Source organism: Panthera uncia, assembly GCF_023721935.1.
Source record: "Panthera uncia isolate 11264 chromosome B3 unlocalized genomic scaffold, Puncia_PCG_1.0 HiC_scaffold_1, whole genome shotgun sequence".
Lineage (NCBI taxonomy): Eukaryota > Metazoa > Chordata > Mammalia > Carnivora > Felidae > Panthera > Panthera uncia.
Genome location: NW_026057582.1, coordinates 77,667,092 through 77,694,705, shown reverse-complemented (window position 1 = coordinate 77,694,705; position 27,614 = coordinate 77,667,092). Strand labels below are relative to the sequence as shown.

General features: G+C 35.7%; 1 protein-coding gene across 2 annotated transcripts in view; it reads left to right on the top strand.

Moving 5' to 3' along the window:
• The window catches only part of AQR (aquarius intron-binding spliceosomal factor), a 98,718-nt gene that overhangs the window by 46,771 nt on the left and 24,333 nt on the right, over positions 1-27,614 (top strand). For both annotated transcript variants that reach the window (XM_049613287.1, XM_049613288.1), the window contains exons 17-27: positions 891-1,069; positions 4,372-4,539; positions 5,820-5,989; positions 9,374-9,615; positions 11,079-11,225; positions 12,046-12,115; positions 14,346-14,456; positions 17,138-17,247; positions 20,221-20,356; positions 22,319-22,528; positions 24,487-24,624. In XM_049613287.1, the coding sequence (XP_049469244.1) occupies positions 891-1,069; positions 4,372-4,539; positions 5,820-5,989; positions 9,374-9,615; positions 11,079-11,225; positions 12,046-12,115; positions 14,346-14,456; positions 17,138-17,247; positions 20,221-20,356; positions 22,319-22,528; positions 24,487-24,624 (1,681 nt within the window). The remainder of the gene's footprint in view (positions 1-890; positions 1,070-4,371; positions 4,540-5,819; positions 5,990-9,373; positions 9,616-11,078; positions 11,226-12,045; positions 12,116-14,345; positions 14,457-17,137; positions 17,248-20,220; positions 20,357-22,318; positions 22,529-24,486; positions 24,625-27,614) is intronic.

Here is a 27,614-nt window from a genome sequence, read left to right as displayed (position 1 = left end):
AGAAATTGTACTAAGCAAGTCACTGGATGCAGAACATTTGTTTTTAATTAGTTTTACTCTTTGATATTACAAAATGTGTAGGTTTTTTCTTATAACACAAAGACTTTACATGGAATATAGCTTTTCTTTATCTGTGTAAGCATGTTAGTTTTGGCAGTGCTTTCCAGTTTGGGAGTGTGGCTACAGAATTTATGTTACAGATTTCCTAGATATACTACTTAATGTAAAATTTAAAGCACTACTTAGACTAAGAAGAAATAATGGGTATTTGAATGTTACTGATTCTGATTATTACAACTAGCTTATTTGTACCCCTAATTCATGGCAGCATCTTTTAAATGATTTAACTATTACGCCCTAAAGCAAGCATTTGCATAGATATTAATCATTTGTTGGTTTGGTTTTAATTTTTAAAATTCTAGCTTGTTCTAAAACAGCTTATAGAAATACCTATACATAAAATGGAAATAGTTGTGACTATCTTGATGAAAAGAGGAAGAGGATAAGAATATAAACTAAAGCTAACTATGCTAGATTATTATTATAATCTAGGTTATTCTATCATTATAATAGATTATTCTTTGACAGCATGGCTCTGCTCTTATGTATATAGTTACCTTTTTTTCCTGGGTGTGTGTAGGCTCCTCCTCCTTTGTCCCTTTCTTTACTGGACCATGTTTGCCAATTCATACTGTTGAATATATTCCTTATATATTGGGACTTGGTTTTTGTTTTTTGTTTTTTTGTTTTTAAGTTTATTAGTAAGAGTTACTAATGTCAGGGCTTAGTTAGGAGCTAAACATGTATTCCTCCTTACTAATTGTACTTGTCCCAAAGTTGGGGAAAAGTCCTTTTTTGTTTGAGTAATCATGCACTTTTTTGGTTTTCAGGCAGTCTGAGTATGGTGGTGTAGTGTTTGGTGGCTGGGCACGAATGGCCCAGCCTATTGTCGCTTTCACTGTGGTTGAGGTTGCCAAGCCCAACATAGGTGAAAACTGGCCAACCCGAGTTCGTGCGGATGTTACCATCAATCTGAATGTCAGAGATCATATCAAAGATGAATGGGAAGGTAATTCTCTATTTCAAAAAGTAAAGCTACCTTTTGCCTTTATAGTTTATAGATTTTCACTTAGAAAATTGGCAAAACACTTGTACTAAATATTACCCTTCTAAACATTGTCTTTATATTCATTAGTAGTAAAAATAACAAGGATCATATAAGAATCATTAAATGTCTTAATACTTTAATAAAAAGCATAAAAGAGCATACATATCACAGTATTTTGAAAATTGCTGTTTGCGAAGCTGAGATGAGAACTCTTTAAATGTCACATATAGTAAGATGATATTTATGAATTTGTAGGATTGGTATAAAAAGAATTAAAATATTACTGTTTGCTAAAGAAGGGGGGGACAGCCCATGTATAACTTGTACACATGCAGAGTTATTATGGAAAATTGGTATTTTTAAGAGATAAAGCAGCCAGAGTGAAGAGAATAGGGATGTATATGGTTGGTGGAAAATAAAGACACGATATCAAAATTAGACAAACTCAAAAGCAGTTCTAAGGGGATCTGGGAAAACAACTCAGAGAGAAATAATGGTTTATTTGCACCAAAGGGAGGAAGTCAGATAAAAAATTAGTGGTATTAAATGTATTCAAGGATAGATAATAGATGCAGAGAAATTGAATTACTTATTTCCCCTGCTCTTTCCTAGGCAAGATTTTAGGAACAGGAGTTCCGTGTCACTGTGAATTTTATGTAGAGGCAAATATGTTCGTAGTTAGTAAGACAAATAAAGAGTTAAAACATTGATAACACCTGTACCAGAAATGGCACGTGAACTAATTTTTAAGTGGCACTTTTATGTTTTTCCCCCAGCTGTCTATGAGAGCTCTTGCTTGCTGTCCTGTTGTGAGAAACAGTAGCTGGCAGATTTCATCTCCATCCACCTTCTTGGCATGCCAGAAGGAAAAGGATAGTCCCTTAATGGATCAGTTTTCAGAAATTACTACTCCCAACATAGCTGTTTATAACCTTAGGGACTATATGATGTTTATCCAGCAATTCTGAAGGAATTCAGCAGCAAAGCTGGCCAGATGCTTAACAGATGGCCACTGTAGTGGGTATAGTTGTAACAGATTGTTTTGGTGACTCCTGTATCCTTCAAAAGAGTTCCAATCTAATCTAGTGCATCACACATCTAGAATAATGTACACCTTTATTGTTGCTGAACCTTAAGAAAGGCATTAAGTTGCTGGAGAAGGTTTTATACTTAATACCTTTGACGCTTAAGGAGGTATTAAAATAAACACTGTTTTACACAGTTACCTAAACTCCTTTCCTTTATTACTTTGGAGGCTTCTATCAGAAGGACGTTAAATAGTCTTTTTTTTTTCTCTTTCATTCTTTTAAACACAGGCCTCTGATGGAATGAGAAATCTAATGGGTCAATTTTGATGAACAAGTTAGGGAACAGTAGGGTACTATAGAACAGTATATTCATTTTCCTATTATGGGGCATGGTGGGGAGAAAAGTGTTTCCTGGGAGGCCAGAGCCAAAATTCAGGCCCTGTGTTGATCACAGATGGATTAACTAAATAGAAAATGGAGGCAAAAAATCAGAGGGGAGTTCTATAAGTACTAATGAATATTGTCCTGTAGGAACAGGATAGTTTTGAAGAGTTTAAGTTGAATATATAAAGCATTCTTCTTGTTCCTTCAAAAAGGTATGAAGCTCAGGCCCTTAAATACCCCATTTAAAATTAAGGAAACTGAATTATGAAACAGGAATGCTGGATTCTGCTCTAGAGGGCACAGCCAGGACAGAGTAGGTACATACAGATGGTTGAAGGAGAAAGATAGTTGAGCTGTTCTCTAAGTTGTTTTTTGTTTGTTTGTTTGTTTTTTATGTAGATATGAGATGTCCCACAGTAAAATGATCTGCTTTAACAGGGAATAGGCAGTCATCCATCAGTGGTGCCAAAAAGTGACATTGGTGGGGACCTAATTACTTCTTTTTGTTTTTTAATTTTTTTTTTTTTTAATGTTTGTTTATTTTTGAGAGAGACAGAGACAGAATGCGAGTGGGTTAGGGGCAGAGAGAGAGGGAGACACAGAATCTGAAGCAGGCTCCCAGGCTCCAAGCTGTCAGCATAGAGCCCGACGCCGGGCTCAAACTCAAGAGCCGTGAGATCATGACCTGAGCCGAAGTCAGACGCTCAACCGACTGAGCCACCCAGGTGCCCCGGACCTAATTACTTCTCAGGGCCACTTTGACTCTAAGACTTAGAAGTTGTAATGAGTTGTGCAGATCAGAAATCCTAAAGGCAGTACAACTCAGATAGTAGAATAGTTCCCCTTCTCATCACTTCTCCTGCTTCTTTACATAGAATTTGTTGGGAAATAAGCAATGAAGTTATTATCAGAATCTGAATTGTTTCTAGCACACGTAAACCCCACTCCATATTAAAACAAACCAGAATGGTCCCAGTACTGTTAACCACGCACTGACTGAAATTGCTGATTTGATTTAGTTGTAGATCTTATTACCAAGATTATAAGCAAGCAGACCATTTAAGTTTGCATTTACGTCCTACATTGGCTAACAGAACGAATCAGGAAAGAAATGAAGGTTAAGTGGTGTGACATTACATGATATGAGATCTAATTTTGCGTCCCTTGTGTTCCCATGTGTCTACTTTTAGTAGAGCGGGGGATTCAGTTGAGTCTAGTATTTGATGTAATGATTAAGAAGCTATGGACTTTGGCACAAGTTTCCTATTTCTTGACATTTACCTTTAAAAATGTTAAGCATTTGCCAAACGAAACTATATATTCAACATGTTCTCAGGATGGTATCTATAAACAATGCTTTTGTGCCTTGTTAAATTATTCTTGAATTGACCTCTTTCGGGGAGTGCAGTTAAACTGTTATTGGAATGGCAGTGATGGATAGTTTAAACCGATGTTAGAAACCTGCTGAATATGACATAGATGGACTATATGCCAGCCATATATTTGGTTACTTATTAAGAATGTTAAAAATAAGAATGATGACGAGCATCCAATTTTGGAGCTGTAACATGACTTGGAGGGCTTATTCGGTAACGTATTCATGGCATAAAAGTTTCTAATTTTAATATAAAGAGAAATTTTCGTTTAATTATTGCTGTCAGACATTGAGTATTAAAGATGATAGGAAAAAACCCGTAATTATATTATAATGCAAATGTAATCATCGATCGCATCTGGTATTTTAAATGTTTCTTATATCTCTATTCCAAAGATAAGAGGATGAGAATTTGCCAACAAAAGACTGAAAACAAGAACATTCTAGTAAGTGAAAGCATCTTTATGTTTTACCAGGTCTTCGTAAGCATGATGTCTGTTTTTTAATTACCGTGCGTCCCACAAAACCGTATGGTACCAAGTTTGACCGGAGGAGACCTTTTATTGAGCAGATTGGCCTGGTTTATGTCAGAGGCTGTGAAATCCAGGGCATGCTAGATGATAAAGGGCGTGTCATTGAAGACGGTATGGTGATCTATATTTTTGAAAGAGAGTGTGTACATAATGATAAAATTCTTCACCTTTTTTCCTTTTTGCATCTTAAGTAGTAGTTTTTAGTTGTTTTACATAATAAGTCATCACAAAAGGATTATGTATAAAATATGTGTAAGTTACCTACTACCCAGTTTTAGAAATAATAATATGGTTTCTAAACTTTTTATTAGATATTGGAAAGGACAGGATCTTTTGAAGTTACCTTTATTTAAAATTTTTGTAATACTTTGCAGTATTGCTTTTTAAAACCTCTAAACACCTCTTATGACATATTTGCCTAGTGTTTTAAGTTTTATTGTTTTGATTCATTGTAGCAGTGGCTCTCAGTTGGGATTAATACTACCCTTTATTCTGAAATGTATGGTGCTATTTATATTGTCATATGACCGGGGTAGGGTTGGGGAGGGTGAGCTATTGGCATTCGACAAATGGGGGCTCGGGATGCTAAACATCTAAACAGAACTGCCTTGTCTAAGGAATTGTCATACCTAAGATGCAGACATTACCCATTTAGAAATACCATCTTACAGGGTTAGTCAGCTCTTTGATTTCTTAGATTGATTTTTCTTTGAAATTCTCTCATTGATTATCATTGATTTTTCTTTGGAATTCTTTCTTACGTTGTCTTGACTTGGTACAGCTGTTAGATTATATATGCATCTGTGTCCAGTGCTTACTTTCCAATTTGTTTACTAAACTTCTCTCAGAACTAGAATTAACCTCTACCACCTGTGATTTTAAGATTGCACCATTGCTCAAAAGTGCTGATAATTAAACTAATCTTATTACTAGAATAAGAGAAAATGGGAAAGGTGGAATAAACATAAGGCCACATATCGGGACCAGAGTTAGAGGTCTAAGACAAAAAGAAAGGAAATTTCCTTTCACACTGGTGATATTAGGAATGGTATGTGGATGACAAAAGTAATCAGCCAAGTAAGGCGGTGGTAGGAGCTATGAGTGACTGACAAAGTTGTTTGACTTCTAGGGCTCTTATTTTGTTTGAGGACATAGATAACTGCAGTCTGTGGCATTGCATCATAAACATTACGTGACTATTCTGGGAAAAGAAATAGCAAGAATTTAAGAAAAGGAGGAAATATTTTCAGCTTCTTAGCATCTACTCAGGGGAATGACTGGAGTTAACTCTGGACAGTTTACTCATCATTTCTAGAAAAGGAATACTGCTGACTTATTTTGATACTTGAAAAGTGTGTATTTCGTTTACCAAATCTTTTCAAAATGTCTAGGACCTGAGCCAAGACCCAATCTTAGAGGAGAGTCAAGGACATTTAGAGTGTTTTTGGATCCAAACCAGTATCAACAAGATATGACCAATACTATACAAAATGGGGCAGAAGATGTGTACGAAACTTTCAATATCATAATGAGGAGAAAGCCAAAGGAAAATAACTTTAAGGTAATTTTTAAGCTGTGTGTAACTAAAAGTAGTACTATGTTTAATTTGAATAACTTCTAAAACGTAAATACATAGATATGAAGTAAAAATGATTCGTTAAGAAAATGATCAACTGCTTTTGATTCTAAACAGTTCTTTTAAATTTTTCCCTATAGACTAAATATAAAAACTTAAGAAAATTTATTTACTAAATCTGTGTTGTCTTTTGATGAGTGTAGAAACTTAAAATATAAATTAAGCCAGGTCAGACTCCTTCCTTGCTGTTGGTATATTAGATACTCAGTATGGCCAGTATGAGGTAAAGAAACTGCTTGTTTATGTATTTACTGGGAGTTCTTTTTTAAATCAAAAGTAAGTGTACTTCCAAATCACTTTACAAATACAGATGTGATACCTCAGGGCTCTGAATTGCTGTGATAAAACATGTTCATTGTTTACTCATTAGCAGGAAAAGAAAGGTTTAGGGGCTGGAGAGTTTTACTTTCATAACTTAATGGAGACAAGGAGTTTTGATAAAAGAAGATTCTTTATTATTGGAAAGTGTATTACAAAACGTAAACGTTGAGCGATTTTTAGCATTTGGTAATGCTAGCTTCGGCACAAGTGCCTTTCTTCATTCTCTCCCCCAAAACAGTGCTTCTACATTATCGCTTTATCATCTTTTTTTTTTCCTTTTCTTATGATTATAAAAAGAAGACCTCACATATGAAGGAATCTATTCTCCATTTAGCCCTGTTGTTGAAGATGAAACAGTGGAAGTACTCTTGATTTCTTTTTGTCTCCCGCTGCACATCCAGTCCATCAGTCAGTTTGATTAGCTCGCCACCTCCACTGATGCCAAGTCGAAGATACCTTCATCGCTCACATCCCTGCTTCCATTCTTGACCGCCTCTCCCCTTACGCTATTCTCCACATAGCGACCGAATGCAAATTATGCCCTGGTACCCCTGTTCAGCTCTTTTTAATGGTTTGCCATCACAGTAGAAAATTACCGCCATAATCCAGGAGGCCCCTTCATTATCTGTCCTCTGGCCACCTCTCCCAACATCATTTTCTAACACCTATCTCTGATTCAGTCCATGCCAGCCTCACTGACCTTTTTGCTATTCTTCAATAACCCATACCTTTTTTACATGGTGTTCCCTCTACCAACACAGTCTTCCTCCCAGGGATTTACGTGCTTCGCTCCCTCACTTTGTGTGGGCAGCTCTGCTTAGATGTTACCTCCTGTGGGAGCTTTTTCGGGAAACCCCCACCGAAAGTGGCATCCCCCCTTCTCATCAGTCTTAATCCAATTATCTGTATCTTTCCTCACAGCTTTTATTATACCTGCTGGTTATATATTTGTTATTTATCTGACTTCACCATTAGAATGCAGGTCTATGAGGGCAGGGTCTCTGTTTCTCAGTAATGACCGGATTTCAGTCACTGTACTAAAAATGAAAAAAAGTTCCTTGTGTTCATTCATTTGACCGGTTTATTTAATGCCCACTGTGTGTCTGGCATTGTCCTGAGTTATATGGAGTCAGTAAAGATGAGTAAGACACAGCTTATACTTTTAGAGAGTTTAGACTACCAATAAGGGAAGTTAAAAATACAAACAGATAACTAAGTTGAAGTGTTTAAAGGTACCAAAAGTCATAAGAAGGATGCAGGTAAAAGTGCCATGGAAGTAGCGCCTGCCTGGCTCAGTTGAAAGAGCACGTGACTCTTGATCTCTGGGTCGTGAGTTTGAGCCCCACATTGAGTGTAGAGATTACTAAAAAAAAAAAAATAAACTTCAACAACAACCAGAAAGTATCATGGAAGATCAAAAGGCATTCAGGTTCCTATCCAAGAAATGGGCAGTGATTAACTCAACCTGTGTTTGGGAAAGGACGAAGGCTCTTTTGGTGTGTTTGGTGTTTTGTTATATACCTGGGCAGCATCCCTTATTTCCTTCTCTCTTTTCCAGTCCATACAGCCTGTTCTGACCTGGATATTTTATTTCTTGCCTGAATAGTTGCACTACATAGCTTACTCTGCCCTACCTTTGTTCTCCTCGTCAGTCACCTATTTTTCATGTGCTTCCGCTGACCATTTCACTCTGCTTCTCAAAACATTTCTGTGACTTTCCATTAATGATGAAATAAACCAAAGCTCCTTCACAGATCCTTTACTTTGAGCTAAATTGAAATGCCACCTTCCTCCATGAAACCTTGCCTAAGGTCAAAAGTCTCCCCTCCATGCATCTCTCACCTACTCGGAACTGTGTTCCCATTGTATTTTGGAATATTCTTTACCATTTGCCATATTCTGCTGTGTAGTGTCATTGCTAAGAACATATTTTATCTCCCTACTAAAATTTTAATTTTCTTAGAGAGTAGAGCTCTCATTTTATCCATCATTATGTGAACATATTCATCTGTCCATCCAGTGTTTTTACCCATCTCATGGTCAAATTTCCTAGATCCCTGCTCTCATAGAAATGATATTTCTAGTGGGGATTATACAGATGACAAACAGATAACTACATACATGAAAAGAGAATTTCAGGTAGTGATTAGTACAAGAAAATAAAACAAGGTGATGTGATGAGAGTGTGACTAACGTATGCCATCCTGTTACTTTGTTATCCTGTTGGAGTATTTAGCATTTATGATATAAAAATGGTTGGTTTGGTTATTTTATTCCTTGAAATTAATAGCCTAGCCTTCTGATTTTCATATGTGAGATAGATCGCTGTGTCAAAGTAATTATTGGAAAGTCTAAGAGTTTGCCTTGACCATGTATATGTTAACTACTATAATGACTTTTTATTGTAGAATATTTCTTCCATTTTGAAATTTGACATTTCATTTTTACCATTTGTCTGCTTTCCTTTTTATTTCTTATTTCTTCTAACAGTGTTAATTTTAATATATTTAAATTATGGTATGTTTCACAATTGAGGCATATGTTGATATGCTTCTGGTTGTGTGTTGTCTTAGCACTGAGGAACTATGGAATATAAAGAGGAGAAAGCTCCAGGAGTTTCCAAGAGGAAGCGTCCGCTTTAAGGGTTTGTTCTATAATGTTTTCTTGCTGTTGTATAGTCTTGATCAGATTTTCATTATGTCCAGCAGGAGTCAAGTGGTAAACTCATTTATGACATTCTGTCTAAATCAACTCCTAACGGATAAACTGTTCTTGCTAAGTTTGGTCTTTTGTTTAACTCAGTGTATGGTATCAGCTGAAAATATAGCTGTTGATTCAGTCTAGCCAAGCACCTGTCAGCAGAAAATAGCTTCTTGCCTTGAAACACTCGGGAATTCTGGATTAGTGCAGCCGGCTCTGCATTCCACTGAAGTGCAAATGTTTGGGATGTCTTCTTGACACAACTCTTTTCTCTCCTTTCACTGACAGGCTGTGCTGGAGACCATTCGGAACCTGATGAATACTGATTGCGTGGTACCTGACTGGCTACATGACATCATTTTAGGTTATGGGGATCCAAGTAGTGCACATTATTCAAAAATGCCCAATCAGATTGCCACTCTTGATTTCAATGATACGTTTCTTTCCATTGACCATTTAAAAAGCAGCTTTCCTGGTCATAATGTCAAAGTAACTGTGGATGACCCAGCTCTGCAGATCCCGCCTTTCAGGTAATGTCAGCACTGGATATATTCCTTTCAGGCTTTCGGTAGCCAACCTCAGGCCATCAGACTGCAGCTAACGTTTTGACTGTCTTGATTTTGTTTGGGCACTCTACCTTCACCATGTAGTGACAGGGATACATTTATTTTATTTGACTTGTTTCTCATTCTTAGTACAGCAACTATTTTAAGCCCATAATAAAAGTAGCCTCACATCTAGTAAGGGATCAGTAAATGCTTGTTGTCTGAAGAGTATTGTATAAACATATTTATAGCATTTGACTGAAGAAACATGGGGCGCCTGGGTGGCTCAGTCAGTTGGGTGTGTGGCTGTTGATTTCAGCTTAGGTCATGATCTCACAGTTCGTGAGATGGAGCCCCGCATCAGGATCTGTGCTGACAGTGCGGAGCCTGCTTTGGATTCTCTCTCTGATTCTCCCCTACTCACACCAGTATGTTGCCTCTTTTTCTCTCCCACTCTCTCTCAAAATAAATAAACATTAAAAAAAATATGTCTTTGCAAATTATGCATAATCTGGTATATTTCCTAATTAATGGACACACCCATGGGATATTGAACTTTCTTTTGTTTTTTCAGGGAAAAATTGTTTTTCTTTTAAGCTTTCTTACTCCACAAAATTTAAATATTCGCAATATAGTTATATGTAATGTTAAAGGAGCTTTGGTTTTAAATTGTGACTAGAAATGGAACAAAGAACCTGATGCAACTCCTCACTCTTCCCTGAATTCTCTTGTGTGGAAAAGGCGCACACAGAGAATTAGTTTTTTTAGTTTAATTTTAAGGTATTTGTTGATTTCCCCAGGTGCCTAGGGAGAGTCACCTCCTGAGGTATCCCTGACCCCAAGCTAAGAACTCTGCCCCGCATGCCCCTCTCCACCCCCAGTCTTCCATGGAAAGCTAAAGCTTTTACTTTGAGATTGAAAGTATTAACCCTTACTGGTATATCTGCCTTAAAGGCTTGATATTCCACAGTGTTATAATAGGGCTCCAACTTGTCTGTCTAGTTTTCTCTATTGTATCCATTCTGGCAAAACTGGCCACTTGTACTTGAACCTGTATATAGTCTTACTTCTTCCTAGACTAGCTTCTCTCCCATGTTTATATGTCTAAGTTCTTTGAAACTCATCTTTGATGCCATCCCTCCCATGAAGCCTTTTCTGATTTAAGGAGGGACAATGTGTAAAGCACTTACAGTGCATGGACATAAGTATGTAAATCCTGCTTCTTTGATTCTCCCTTGTTCAGCTGACTTTTTCTTATCTGAACTCCATGAACACACATTTTAGTGCTTGTATGTCTGCTCTTTTCAGAATGTGTGTACAGATAGTGAGTTCCGTTAAGCCATACGTGTTTCTTTCTGATCTGATTATCCTCCATACAATGTCATGCACAAGGTAGGTGCTTGGGAAATTGTTAATTCTAAAAATGAACAAACATTTTGGTCTTGTAGGATAACCTTTCCAGTAAGGAGTGGAAAAGGAAAGAAAAGGAAAGATACAGATGGTGAAGATGAAGACTCCGAAGAGGCGAAAACCTTAATTGTTGAACCTCATGTCATTCCCAATAGGGGCCCTTATCCTTATAACCAACCCAAACGGTAATTTTACTATCTATGTTAATTGTAATAATGAATAATAGTTTGCTATTTTGTATTAATAATGTTTAAAAATTTACTTATCCTTTAAAAATCCCAGGAAACTTAGGTTTCTGGACCCTTTTTCCTTGTATTCTGTCAGCTAGATAGCTCAGACATTTTTGGCCGTTCTGTAGTCATATTTCCAAAAGAAACATTTTCAGGTCCTATGAACAATAAATGTTAGAGGGCTACCTTAATTTGAGCACAGTGTTCTTACTTCATGGCCATGTGCTATATGTAGCAGCTACCCTCATGCATGTTTGCCAGGACTATTAAACTGGCATTATATTTGGTATTACATTGGGAATTGGAACTTTGACATTCCAAGTGAGATATTGGTTGGGCTAAGTGTATTGAAAAATAACTGTAGTCTTTTCTTTCTGTAAGATTCACTCAGTTTCAGTTGGTCTGTAGAGGGGTAGGGGTGAAGGAAATCATTTAGAAGAGACTGGTTCAGTCATGTAAGATGTAAAAGTACGAGATTTGCTATCCAACATTGTGCTTGTAGTTAACGATACTGTAGTATGCAGTTAAAATTTGTTAAGAGAATAGATCTGTTATTTTTTTTTCTTTACCACATACATGCACACCCACCTACCCACCCTAACCCCCTCCAACACACACACTCACTCACTTGAAGGGCTGGGGTGAGGAAAAGAAGAGATTGGGAGAACAGGGGCATATATAGAGCAGACGTTTGGACTTCTGGTTATTGTCTAATTTTTACTAAATGTTGTTCATCTGTATTTTTAACCAACTTTTTATTTACTCTTATTTGTAGTAATACAATTCAGTTCACTCACACACAGATAGAGGCCATCCGTGCTGGAATGCAGCCTGGGCTAACTATGGTAAGAAAGGCATTGTTCCACATATTTTTACGTGGATTTGGATAAGATAAGCATCAAATGTGTAGAGTGTATTTGAAGCACAAAAACACAACTGAATTTAAGTGTTCATAAGTAATTGTGGCATTGTTTGCATATGGACATTTTGCCTTCTACTTATTTCAGTGTTCATAAATAAAGTTTTATTGGAATATAGCTATGCCTGTTTGGTTACGTATTGCCTCTGTCCAGCTTTGTGCTGTAACGGCAGAGTTTAAATACTTGCAGTAGAGATTGTATGGCCTACAAAGCCTGAAATGTTTACTGCTGGCCCTTTACAGAAGAAGTCTACTGACAACTGATTTAAAACTATCTTTAATTTCCAAGTATTTAGAGATTTTCCTGTTATGTTCCACTTACTAATTTCTGTTCTGAGTCCTTTATGTTCAGAGAAAATACGTTGTGTGATTTCAATTTTTTGTTTTTTTAATTTGCTCAAGTTTGTTTTGTGGCCCAGGATATGATCTGTCTTGGTGAATATTTCATGTGCACTTGAAATGAGTGTTTATTCTATTGTTTTGGGGGGCAGTGTCCTACATATGTCAGATTCATTTGATTCAGTATTTCTCTGTACTTACTGATATTTCACCTACTATTTCTGTTGATTACTGAAAGAGGATTATTGAAGTCTCCAACTACAATTACATATTTATCCATTTCTCCTTTCAGTTCATTCAGTTTTTGCTTCATGTTTTTTAAAGCTTTATGGATAGGTACATATACGTTATCATATCTTCTTGGTGAATTGATGCATTTCTTATTATGTAATGTTTTTCTTAATCACTGGTAATTTTTTTTGTCCTGAAATATACTTTGATATTAATATAGCAACTTCAGTTTTTTGATTAGTGTTCACATGATACACCTTTTCTCATATTTTGTTTCTAACCTACATATTATATTTGAAGTGAGTTTCTTGTAAACAGCATGTAGTTGGGCTACGTTATTTTCTTCATTCTGATAGTCTCTGTGTTTTAATCAGTGTGTTTAGACCATTTACATTAAATGTAGTTGATATGTTTGGATTTAGACCTACCACTTTATTATTTATTTTATTTCCTTTGTTTTGTGTTCCTGTTCCTCTTTTTTTTTTTTTTAAACTTTCTTTTGGGTTAGATAGTTTTAGTGTTTCATTTTAATTTATCTATTGTGTTCTTTTGTATCTCTTACACAGATTTTTCTTAGTGGCTGCTCTAGAGAATTACAATATAAATACTTAGTTTTTCACAGTCTACTTAGAATCAGTATTTTGTCTCTTAAGTTGAATAGAGGATCTTTACCTCCATGTAGGTCCCTTTCCCTTTTCCCTTTTATGTCAGAGTTGTTATGTGTATTACACATACGTACATTGAAAATACCGTCAGGCAATGTTAGAAAAGCAAACATATTTTAAAAACTCTAGAGAAAAATGAATAGGCTGTTATAAATTTGCTGTTTATCCTTCATTCCTGATATTTTTAAGTTTTCTCTGATGTCACTTCCTTTCGGTCTGAAAAACTCTTACCACTTTTAAGAGCAGGTCTGCTAGCAATGAATTATCTTTGTTTTTCTTCATGTGAGAATGTCTTTCATCCTCATTCTTTGAAGATATTTTCACTTGGACATAGAATTCTGGAGTTCTTCAAAATGTTATTCCACTTCCTTCTGGCTTCTGCGGTTTGTGAGAGAAACCCATAGTCATTTGAAACATCCTTTTGCTATACATAAATATATCAGTTTTTTCTGGTTGCTATTAAGAATTTTTCTTCAGTTTTCAGCTATTTAATTATGATGTGTCTGGGCTTGGATTTCTTTGGAATTATTCTCTTTGGAGTTTGCTGAGCTTCCTGAGTCTGTAGATTTTGGTCTTTTGCCAGATTTGAGAAGTTTTCAGCCATTGTTTCTTCATATATTTTTTCTGTACTATACATTTTTTACTCTTATTCTAAGACTTAAGTGACATAAACGTAGACCTTTTAGTATTGTGCCATAGATTCATGAGGCTCTGTTTCTTTATTTGTTTTCAGTCTTTTCTTTTGCTTATTTTTTAGGTTGGGTGTTTTCTATTGTTCTGTTTCAGATTCACTGACTCTCTTGTCCATTCTGTTACTAAACTCATCTGGCAGTTTTTTTAATTTCTCTTTCAGTTTTAGAATGTCTGTTTTCTAACAATATGATAGCTTAGTAGTTTGCTGTGTTTTCATCTCCTTTTTAGGTTGTGGGTCCACCAGGTACTGGAAAAACAGATGTGGCAGTCCAGATCATATCCAACATCTACCATAATTTCCCAGAGCAGAGGACTTTGATTGTTACTCATTCTAATCAGGTAAGTGTGTATGTGTCCCTGAGCACACGCATAGATACGATGGATGGTAGAGGAGGTAAAGAAGGAGTGGGGGGATGAATGAAGGCACAATGGAGATTCCTACTTGTATGATAACCCGATCATAGGGACAACAGTACTGAAATAGTGTTTCCTATTGAGTAACTCTTGGATTGTTACTGGTCGTGACCAGATTATATGAGGAAAATATAAAAACAATCTTTTATTTCTAATAAAGAAGGTCAAAATGTGGGAAGCTAAGAAGAATACTTGGATATATGGTCAAACATTTGGATTAAATTAAGCTGCCTCTGCCCCACACGCCTCCCTTCCCCCCAGTCTTCCATGCAAAGCTAAAGCTTTTACTTTGAGATTGAAAGCATTAACCCTTACTGGTAACATTTTTCATCCTTTAGTAGAATGAATATTACCAAAAGACTAAGGCTTAAATGTATCAACACTAGATGAAGTTTTCTTTCATTATGAAGTCTACATATAAATATCTGTATTACATGGAAGGACTATTTTATGTTGTAGATTCAATACATAAGGCATTATAAACTGTTAATGTAATAAAAACCAACTTTTTTACATAAATACTGTCTGAAAAATGATCTTTACATCTATGTGTGTGCTGTGGTAGTTTTTTTTAAATCTCAGTGTCACAGAAATGAGTAAGACACCTGACCTTTACTAGCTCTTCTGTATAACGTAACAGGAAGCTCTCAGAACATCATGAAACTTGCAGTATAGTCTAACCTCTAAAGGTACTTATGGTTCTCTAAAGGGTGATTTCAGTTGACCACTTCTTTAAGAGTTGGTCTACAAAGAAGCACTGGATTTTTAGAATGCTAAATGTCACTTACTCTATTATTTGTCAACTTTTAGTCTATAGGTTTTTAAAATTAATGCTATCCAATTCATTCACTTGTTTTTATATCTTTGAAGTTTGTAAGTAATGGTGACATTATTGTACAGTATACTAAAATTGTGCAGGGGAGAAAGCTGACTGAAGCTTAATAAAAGAAACAAATTATGTAATTACAAATTATGCCGTTTTTCTTCTATTTAATGAAATTTAGTCTGTAATAATCTTACCTCTTTCCAGACTCAGAATGAATAAAGAATAATTCATGTGTTGTTGTTTTAACAGTATTTTTAGTAAGTTTTGTCATAACCTGATAATGACTTTCTGTAGACTCTTCTACTCATGATTGACTTGTATATTACAATTATAGAGGTTGTTTTATAGAGGTAGCCAAAGACTTCGTTGTTTGCTAATGATCTTTGATAATCATATCATCCTTGATATCAGTTGTTGATTTGTTGCTTTTCATTTGTCAGATCTTCATCTGCATACTTAATGCAAGCAGTTCTTCAGTATTACTTTAATTCATAATGAGATCTTGCAGGGTTTTTTGAGTGCAGTGTGATAGTATTTTTTGTTCTCTAAATCTTTGTGGTTTCTGAGTTTGGCTAGTCAGTGATGAATGCTATGTGGTCTGATTCATTGGATCTCAGGTTTTGGATGGAGAGCATCAAGAGTTTGAATATTGGGGAATTTTTTTCTGAAAATTTATGTTCATTTCTTCAATCTGAGCTCTAATTGTTAGAGTTTTGATAGCAAAAGATATCTGTATTTACATTATGAGACTGGATGTTGGCTTATGGGTAGGGTTAGAGTGATGGTAAATTAAAAGAGACATTTGGCTGAGTTTTAAATGATGTCTTTCTTAATGTATCTTTCCATACTATGAAACTTTTGCCTGTCTACAAAACGCTGTAACTGTAGATGTTCAGGTAATTGATACTAAGATTCGAGGGAGCCCTAAACACGACTATTTTATAGGTAGAAAGGAGTGCTTCTAGATGGCCTCCATCAGCATAGTTTGCAGTTAATGAGTGCTCTGTTCATTGTTGTATAGAGAACTTCAGACCTTTGGCCTAAGATTTGAATGATGCAATTTACCTTCCCCTTATGTGGTCTTCTTGACATATTCTCTCTACACACTCACTGCCTGAGAGTCCTTTTCCAGCTGCAAAAATGTGTCAGTTTTCTACAACCCATGGATATTCTGTGGAGTGAAATCTTGGTGTGTTTATTAATTATTTCAGTAATTGTTACTATTTGGGGAGAATAGAAACTGATCCATAGTTTTTCTTTCTTTCATAAATTAGTGGAAGCAGAGATTTAGTGGTTAGATGGTTTTCAGTCATTCATTTGGCCAAGTATGTGTAGGCAGCAATATCAGAAATCAAGAAAAATGCTATTTTGTTTACATTGTAAGTAACCTAGTGTAATACTTGTTTTCTTCTGTGTTTTGAATTTGATTCTTATCTGACTAGGCAGTGTTCATTCTTTTCTGTCCTTCTAAATGTTGGTTTTTGTTACTTTTATAATTTTTTTTAATGTTTATTTATTTTTGAGAGAGACAGAGACAGAATGTGAGTTGGTTGGGGCAGAGAGAGAGGGAGGCACAGAATCTGAAGCAGGCTCCAGGCTCTGAGCTGTCAGCACAGAGCCTGACGCGGGACTCGAACGCACGAGCTGTGAGATCGTGGCCTGAGCCAAAGTCGGACGCTCAACCGACTGAGCCACCCAGGCACCCCTGGTTTTTGTTACTTTTAAAAGAGGCTGACAGTTCATTAAAATTCACTGTCACCCTTTTTGTTTTATTCTCCAGGCCTTGAACCAGTTGTTTGAGAAGATCATGGCTCTAGACATTGATGAGCGCCACCTGCTGCGTCTCGGTCATGGAGAAGAAGAGCTGGAGACAGAGAAAGATTTCAGCAGGTGAGCAGACGGGGATGAGTTTTGAAATGGTACACAAAACAATTTTTAACCTTCCCTTCCTCTTCTTTATTGAAGAAACGCGAGGGGACAAGAGCCATGAATAATCAAACTTAATTCTGAAAGATTCTAGCATAACTACTTATAGTTGACCTAAACATCATCATCTCCTTCAGCTCCAGTTCTGTTTGTTTATGCCATTTTTTCCCTGAAGAGTACAGTTATTTCAGTAAAGAGACTTATCTTATTCATCTTTTTAAAATTGCAGATTGCCATTTGTTCTCTATTTATTGAGGTCATTTTTAATGTTGCCAACTCAAACTGTACAAGTTTCCGTGATTCCTTTTCACATTTCATTCAGACACTTAATTTGCATATATTTTAGGCACCAATTAAGAAGTTGGTTCTTTAATGAAACACAATTAGAGATTAATGATAGTATAAGCTTTGAGATTTTAAGTATTATCACAGGTACTTAATTGCCATTTAGCTGGACTTTATGTTTAACATTACATATTACAAAGTAACTAAAATTTTACAAATCGAAATTTCTCCTACTGTTAGTATTTTAGATTTCCCCTTCAAAGTTTGTTTATAATAGCTCATTTCATTTATATTGAAATGCATTTTTAAAGCATGATTTCAGACAATAGTCATAACAAACAGCTGCACATATTTAATACAGCCTTTGGCTATTGAACATGACCTTTGACTAAATTGATCATAGACATCAAAAGAGCTAAAGGAGTGTTAAATTATTATGTTGCATCTATTTTGAGTTCTTGTATTACAGAGCTCACCAAACATTTGTTAGCTTCTAAAAAGTCATAGGGCAAAGAATAACACACACTAAGTTATATTTGGGGCTCTAGATTCTTAATTTTGGATTAGCCAAAGTTACTTCTCTGAATTCTTGCCATGGATATTTCCTCATATTAAACTTACAGAAGTGGGCTAGACTGTAAAATGTAATAATCCAGCATTCAGTGAACATAAAGGTGGTATTATAATTACACTGCAGTAGGGTCTATAGTTTTTTAAAGAATATTAGAACAGAACCGAAGTAAAACTTAAAAAAGGATTTCAGGTAATACCAACTTTCCGAAGAAAATAATAGTTTTTGCTTTCTGATGCACAAGCCAAGCCCTGGCTCTATTAGTAGGTATGTGCTTGCTGCATTGGGCATGTTCTTTCATTTCTCTCCCTTTTTCATAACTAAAAGGAAAAACAGTATCATTTCATAGTAAAAGTAATATCATTTTGCCTAAAGAAAAATTTTCAAACCTTGTGGGATAGAGGAGGAGTGGTCATACATAATTCCACTACTCCAAAACAACTCTTTGGTATTCACCCTTTTAATAATCAGCTGTGATCATGCTATTATTGACAATTGTATACATTGCTTCTTTAAATTAAGACTTTTTTTTTAGTATAGTTTTAGATTTATGGAATAATAGAATAAGTAGTAGTACATAGAATTCCATTGTCTATTTTACATTTAACCCTATATCACAAGAACTTTGGCATTTTATTACAGACTCCTTTATAAGCATCTTCAATTTTTTCCTCATTCCTAAAGTGTTTATTATAGAAAATGCTTTAAGGTCTAGATAAGCAAACTTTCTGAAAAAAGTTACCTGCTGTGATGTTTATATCCTTCTGAGTTGGGAAATTCTTTAAACATAGACTGTGTCTTATAGCCCTTTTATTCTCAATCATTCTTGCTTCCTCAGGTGAATTTCAGCTGTGGAGCATTCAGGAACATGACTTCTTCCTTTGACCAGTCTTTAAAAATGAGAACAGCAGTGTTTACACTATGTTAATTTTTTTTGTTGTTGTTGTTGTTAATAATGTTAAAAGGCTATAGAAGGCACTTTGTTATTGTGGAAAGAGTATGTACAGGTTTTGGGATCCAGTTCTGATACACTGCTTTTTTTCCTTAACTACATACCTCTGGGCCAGGTACTTTTCAAATTTCAGTTTTCTTACTCATTTAGCAAATATTTATGAACATAGTAGATTCAGGTGCAATGGTACATGCTGGGACAACAAAGAATGATCAAACATAGTTTTGGGTTTGTTTGTTTTTTGTTTTTAAGTTTTTATTTATTTATTTTGAGAGAGGGGCATGAGTTGAGGAGGGGCAGAGAGAGAATCCCAAGCAGGCTCTGAGCTGTCAGCACAGAGCCCAACTCAGGGCTCCATCTCACGAACCATGAGGTCATGACCTGAGCCAAAATCAAGAGTCAAACACACAACCGACTGAGCCACCGAGGCGCCCCACTCACATACATTTTATTTTATTATTTAAAAAAAATTTTTTTTAATGTTTCTTTATTTTTGAGAGAGAGAGAGAGAGAATGCTCGCTAACGGAGGAGGAGCAGAGAGAGAGGGAGACGCAGAATCCGAGGCAGGCTCCGGGCTCTGAGCTGTCAGCACAGAGCCCGATGCAGGGCTCGAATCCATGAACTGTGGGATCATGACCTGAGCCGAAGTCAGACACTTAACTGACCGAGCCACCCAGGCGCCCTCAAATACATTTTAAAATTATTTATCAAAGCTTTTAGAACTAATCTATCTCTATGATAGTGTAAAACAGTGCTATTCAAAGCAGCCATTCCATAAACTATGTATTCTTGGTCTGTGATAAGATGAACTAACACCAGAATACACTGTACTTCTTTGTGAAGGTCTTGTTATGGAGGTGAGGGGAGCAAAAAAGAATGGTGTATTAAGTGGTGCATTTAGTGATGTAGTTGATTTTCCTTCCTCACAGAGCACTAACATGTTTGCAGATCAGCACTGATCCAAGAACTACCACTTTTATTAAATAAAAACAGTGTTTTCTACAGTTTTTTTTTTTCTATTTGGCCATTTATGGTTTTTACTATGATTTTCTTAAATATTTTTCTGACAGTCTCCTTGAAAGTCTCTTCTTTATATAATTTTGCTTTTTACTTAATTGAAATTTCTAGGTATGGAAGAGTTAATTATGTCCTGGCTCGAAGAATAGAACTTTTAGAAGAAGTCAAACGCTTGCAAAAGAGTCTAGGGGTTCCAGGAGATGCTTCATATACTTGTGAAACTGCAGGCTATTTCTTCTTATATCAGGTAGGAGATTAAGAGTTTTTAAATCATATGGTCTTCATTTGGAAACTGGGATAGGTTCTTGAGGTCCTTCCTGAAAGCTTTTTTGTTGAGTAGATTAAAATTTATGCTGTTGTCAAAGCTATATTTGTGAATATTAAGTGTTTGTATTTCCTGTTAACTTCGATTTTCTTGACTAAATGACTGTTTGATGACGCATTCACTGAAAGGCCAGTGTTGCTACTTTTTAATTTTTTTACTTTTTTCTTTCTTGCTATTGACAAATTTTCTAGTCTCTCTTGTTTTCTTTACTGTGGAAAGACAACTAAATATGCTAACTACCCAGTGGTAACAAAGTACAGTTCTGTAACCTACTTTTACTCTTCACGTTAATCAACTAATGAAGAAAAACACATTCTCCTTTCAAATTTACAGAAATATATTTTACAGCCAGTTTCAAAAGTAGGGGTTTAAGTTAAAAATTCTTTTGACTTCAGTGTAAAGGTGTGCTTTTTTTTTTTTTTTTTTTTTGCTTAGGGTTAATTTTTTGGGGTGTGAGAACCATTGAGAAATAGAAAGCTAAATAAAAAATGAACAGAAATAAACCTTAATAATCAGTTGGTTTGCTAATAATTTTAAGCAGAGTAAGGCATAATCATATAATGGAGAATTTTGTATAACATTATTTGTTCTTTTTGTATTCATGTTACTCATATATTTTAAGTCTCAACTGTAACATTGAAATTTTAAAATGTATTTGAAAGAATGGGTGTATGTTCATCATAAGTAGACACCCTAACCAGTTCAGTCCATTTAAAATGATCAGATTTCATGGTTCCTTGTGACACAGAGAAGATATACATCATCTTGCAAAGTAGTCTGTCTGCATTAGACTCAGGCAGTTTAGAACTTTGAATAGTGGAATAAAGATCATGCCTAAATGTATATTTGGCACAAAATAAAAATCATTGGGCTCTCAGTGAAAACTACCTTTAAAAGTAGGAGAAATAATCTATACATTTGTGGAGGCTTAAGTAATCGACTTGGGAAAAATTAACAGTACAGATTAACAATTGTAAATTTTTTTAAAAATTAACAGTATAGATTAACAATTTTCAACACGTAAGAATCACAGTGGGAAAGTTATTTTAAGATAAAAACAGAGGAGGGCAAACCATAAGAGACTCTTAAATGCAGAGAACAAAGTGTATTGCAGGAGGGGAGGTGGATGGGAGGATTGGGAAGTTTGTCTCCAGAGATTCTCTCTCAGTAAGAGGTGGCATCTACATCTTTGTTTTGCCTCTCAGATGTTCTGCCTAAGAACCACACTTGGAGAAACCCTGAAGTTATAAACGTAAAAGGCTAGGAGAATTACCAAAATTGAGATAGAGCGGGAACTGCATGGTAGCGGCATAGTACAACATACCAGGATATAATCGAGCTCTATCACAAAGTCATAAAATGAGTTTTCAGATACATACTCAGTTTAACAGAAGTTCATTGTAAATGTACAAAAGAGGATTGGAAAAATTATTAGGGTCTGGGAGAAGGGTTGGAAATGCCAAATTTACTTAAATGGTGCTAAAGTGGGACTTCCCATATATGGAGAGAAACTGAGATGAAAAAATAAAAAATTTCTTTGTTTAGGAGTTGTTTTGTTTTGTTTTTTAAGCGTCAGTAATACTGTTTTGAGCATCCATGGAGAGTCTGAAATGTCTAAGATCAAAAAGTCCCATGAGATGACCCTGAGGTTCTTTCTAGCTTTTACATTTTTATTAAAGAACCTTTTTCTTAAAGGTCACTTTTATAAAAGAAGGGCAGTCTGTCAGTGACTCAGATAAGAAATAGTCCTGTTGGGTCAAGGACTGCTTTTTTTTTTTCTTTCCCTTAGTAAGTCTTTATTTTTATTAGATATCTCTTTTATTTTATCATTTAAAGTATAATAACTAGCTGAGAAATTTGAAGTCAAGTCCCTTTTTTTTATAGGTCATGTCTCGTTGGGAAGAATATATCAGCAAAGTGAAAAATAAAGGTAATACACTGCCAGATGTCACGGAAGTCTCCACTTTCTTCCCTTTTCATGAATACTTTGCAAATGCCCCTCAACCCATTTTTAAAGGCCGATCTTATGAAGAAGACATGGAAATTGCTGAAGGATGTTTCAGGCACATTAAGAAAATCTTTACTCAGCTTGAGGTAAGGATTCTCAAGTTTTTTTTTAACTTTCCTTTTAAGGTTTTGAGTTTAGTTGGGTTTCGGGTTTTGTTTTTAATGAAGTAAATGTGGAATATTCACATGTTACAAACCAGATTGTTACTTTTAAGTGAGATTATTGAAAACATTCATAGGGGTGCCTGGGTGGCTCAGTCAGTTAAGTTTCTGACTCTTGATTTCAGCTCAGGTCATGATCTTATGGTTTGTGGGATGAAGCCCCGCATCGGGCTCTGTGCTGACAGCACAGAGCCTGCTTGGGATTCTCCCTTTTCCTCCCTCTCTGCCCCTCCCCTGCTCGTGAGCTTGCTCTCTCTCTCTCTCTCTCTCTCTCTCTCTCAAAATAAATTTTCCCTTAACAAAAAAGAAAAAGAAAACATTTATAGTTTTAGTTCAAGAAGTGAGTAAAAATTAAGATATGAATTGAATCCCCATTATTTTTACTTTTCTCGTGTAAAAGTCTTCTAATTTAAGAAAGGAATGCTTCCCTCAGGAGATTCAATAGTGTTTCTTTGAATTAGAATCTGAGACTGCCACATGGCCAAAAGGCATGTTCTTTATGCCTTCTGACCAGTGGCAAAAAGTGAGGTTGCTTTGTTAGCCAGGTTGATTTATGTTGAGTATTAAGGTAAAATAAGAGAAAAATATGTCTGGAATCCAGGCACCTATACCAGCCCCCTTGTGCTTCCTACTTTTCTCATTCCCTATGGAAAACATCATTTGAAGACTATAGCATAAAGGGATCACATTCAAGCTCACATTCCTCAGTAGGATGATTCAGGATTATTCCAGGTAAAGGAGCAGTGGCTTTGTTTTATTTGTACCTTTTAGATACAAATACTCTTCTTCCTAGAAGAGTATCTGGCACATAGTATATGTTTAGTAAATATGTATGAGTAGGTCGATGGATGGGTGGATGGACAGGAGGTACAAAATAATAAATATACAGTATAATAATAAATTTTAAGAACCTATGAAACAATATTAGAGTATGCTTATGATTACATAAACAGAAAGTAAAAGGAAAAAATATACTTAATTCATAATAGTAGGTGTCTTGGGAGAGGGTGGGAGAGATTTAAATAGCATACCTCTCCTGTACCTGTATCGTTTTAATTATTTAAAAAACAAACATGTTCAAAATGTCGGAAGTAAGTATGACATAATGTTCAGATTTTAAAAACTTTGTATTAGGTACTCTGCTTGAGCTTGTTTGCTCCTCACTCAGCATCTGCTGTCCATCCTCTACTCTGCTCTGTGGGGGATCCTCTGCCATGGTCAGAGGTGGGGCTGATCCTGCCCTCCCTTATCAGCTGACTTCTGGCTCGGTTCAGCCAATAAAAATGTGGCAGAAAAAGAGAAGCTAGGATATTTCTCCACCAGCTGCCTTGGATTTCATCTCTTCCATGGCTCCAGTTTCAGTTGGCCTGGCTCACTATGATTGTTCTGGTACCCCAGTCCCTGGGCTCTGACAACACTGCCTCCTTCCCTTGTCTATCCTAGCCTAGGAATGGTCAGATTCTACAATGGTTCGTACTATTGCTAATCTCTGGGTTACTTCAACCATTCCCTGACTGGCTTCTCTCACCTGTGAAACCAGACCCCTGCGTTCAATTCCCTTTGTTATGAATACTTGAAATAGTTTTCATGGAGGGACCTTGAGTAAAATAAATAATGAGATAGATGTTTTATTCAGTAATCTTATTGATACAGTAAATATTTTACATTATACAAAAACAGCCTAAATTATAGCTTGAATATCAGTTATTATTTGAACACAATTAGTATCTAATAATGAATAAAATTATGATTCATTAGGCTTAGTTTGTGATTTATTTATATTAGCTCATCAAGAATTAATTCTGATAAACTGGATTGTAGGAATGTATGCATAAAATGTTTATCTTCCTAACATAGTCTCTCACTGACTCCCACTCCCATAGGAATTCAGAGCTTCTGAACTGCTTCGAAGTGGACTGGACAGATCTAAATACCTTTTGGTGAAAGAAGCCAAAATCATTGCTATGACCTGTACTCATGCTGCCTTAAAACGACATGATTTAGTCAAGCTAGGTTTCAAGGTAGAGACTTAGTTCCTTAGTTCATCATCTGTTCAGTTGTTAGTGTTTTCTTTCCTCTCCTTTCTTTTCCTTTTTCCCCTTTCCTTTCTTTTACCTACGCCATTTTCCTTGGAGATTGCTTACCTCTGACTGAAGTTCACACTCAAAATTACTTAAAAACGTCTCTTCTGAAAATGATGATAACCTCGGATGTTTACATGATTAGTGTACTCTAAATCTAATTTTTCTAAGTCTACTTATTGGACCTATGGCCACTAAATAACATTATGACCATGATCGTCTAACTAAATTCTAATGTCTGTTAAGGTAAATTCATCTGTTTTCACTATGTTAAAAAATCTCCAAACAGAACTAAAACCTATAAAAATAACATTTGACAATGTTTTTCACCTATTAGACATTTATATGCTTGCATTATTCATGTTTTGAGTACACATTCACTCCCAGTTATTTGTTCATTCAGTAGACGAAAAGCTTTCCATATAAGGATATGGGATCCTCATTTAGATTGTAGGATGAGCTATTAAAATGATTTCATCATATGATAAAAGACAGAGTTAATGGGCACCATAGCCTGATAGCCTATGACTCATTTAAAGTAGAATGTAATAAATGAGCAGTAAATTTGAATCTGCAGGCTCTTTGTGACTTTGCTAGTGATACAGGCCTAAACTCTGATTTTAATGCAAATCATTTCACTTCTCTGAAACTGGTTTATCTGTTGTTTAAAATTAGGGTTTGTGTACTGGTTTGAATTCAAGGTTAGCAAGGCATTTGTTGTTAATGAAAGTAACTGAGAAATTTTAAATGTTGTGAGCTCACTGGAAGGTAAGTGCTAAAAAAATTCAAGGTGATAGAAGAGTTGCTATCTTGGATGAAAAGGTTCCTCAGCTGCAAGGTAACACAAGTACGATAAATTATGAAAAGGTACTGTGAACTTACACGAGTGGTGTGAATTTACCCTTTTGCAAATTATTAGTGAGAATTTTTCACCTAAATATTTTGTTTCTGGGACTGACATTATATACTTGGGGTGCCTGGGTGGCTGTTTGTTGAGTGTCCGACTCTTGCATGATCTCACGGTCCGTGGGTTCAAGCCCGGCATGGGCTGTGCGCTGACAGGGCAGAACTTTCTTGAGAACACTCTCCCTCTGTCTCTGCCCCTCCTGCACGCTCCCTCTCTCTCTCAAAATAAATAAATAATTGTTAAAATAAATAAAATATGCTTTATTTGATATTAAATACTATCAGTTTAATAACAAGGGAAATGGTGCAAAATCATAAATAACATTTTATGGTGTCATGCAGCTTTTCATATGCACGTTCTAAAAAGCATTACTTGTAGCTTATCAAATTTTCATTAATCATTTATTTAATTGTGCTATTCGTATGTAGTTAGCATGAGTGCTAATAGTATTCCTTACATTTTTTTATATTTTCAATTTTGAAGTTTTATTTTTATCAAACTTAAACACCTGCATGTGGTTTAAACATTTAAAAACCTTACAGAGCTACTTAACATTAAGAAAGGTCAGTCCCTTACTCCCCTGATAATCAACCATTCTTTCAACTCTTTTAGTATTTCCTTTCTTCTTTCCCTTTTAGACTTTGTCATTTGACCTTGTGCTGTCCCCACGGGGACATGCATGCACAGTCATATACTCTCTTCCTGCCTTAATATGCCCAATACGGTTATGTCATAATCTTGCTTGGTGATTAAAATCGTCTTTTACAAAGTATAATCTATAGATATGTTTTTGGTAAGTTAAATTGCATTAGATTTTCAGTTATTTTTCAGAAAGCAGGCTCTTTAAAACATCTTTGAGCTGCTCCCACTCTTTTTCATATCATGTCTATTATCCTGAGAGTCCATGCAGAGACTTGTGAGAAAATGTGGCTCTTAGAACTCCTCCTAAGCTCCTACAGGGATGACCTAATTAATCCTTGTAATAGGGAAATTCAGCATCAGATAGAGCTAGAGAAGACACCCATCTACATGCCTAACCCTTTAGTCATTTTCAGTAGAAAACTGTATATAATTGAACCTTAACTTTCATCATTGGATATCCAATGGAAATTCATCTTAGCTACTTATCTTGGACAAACAAATAGGTACAAGCAGAGTTTGGTAAAAATTAATAGCACAGAAATTAATTAGTACTGTATATATAAACAATACAATCCATTTAAAAGCAGAGGGTTAGTTAATCATTAAGAGTAAATATATGTTCCTACCTTCTGCCTCTCTAGAAAACAGACTAAGAGGAGAAAACTTTAAAAACACACAAAAAAAGGAACTCTAATTTGTATTTAGTGAGATTCTCAAAGAAGGTATTTTACCAATAAGACAAGGAAGGGGATGTCACACTAACAATCAGAATTAGAAGTGGAGGGGAAGGAAAGCATGTCGAGAATAGATCTAGCAGATAATTGGGCAGATGTAAGTAATCATGAAAGAAAGAAGGAAAATTCCTTATGTTGGAGAAAGACTTGATTTTTCATTATTTTATAAGTGTGCAGTACTTGGCGTTACCAGAAACTGGGCTAGTGGAAGGATACAGATACCAAACAAGTAAATATACAGATAGAATTACAAATCGTGATGTGCTGTGAGACAAATGGACAGAGTTCTGTGAAATCAGTTTTAGATTTGGAGGTGAGAGAAGACCTGGATAAAGTGGGTTTTAAGCTGGTACTTTAAGAATAAGAAAAAGCCAAGCAAACAAAAAAATGAGAGAATAGTATTACAGAGGGCCTGAAGTCAGAGCATTTTGCCATTTCTAAGAAAATGAAATAGGTCAACATGGTTAAAGTGTAATTAGTAAGGAGAAGGGTAGGAGAGGAAGACAGAGACCAAATTGAATATAGGCCCTTATTAATACATCTCGTGCAGGCCATGTTCAGGGATTTCTTTCCTAAGACAATTAGAAGCCATTGAAGGATTTGGAACCAGTCGGTGACATGATCTGATGCCTGTTGTATCAGTGGTT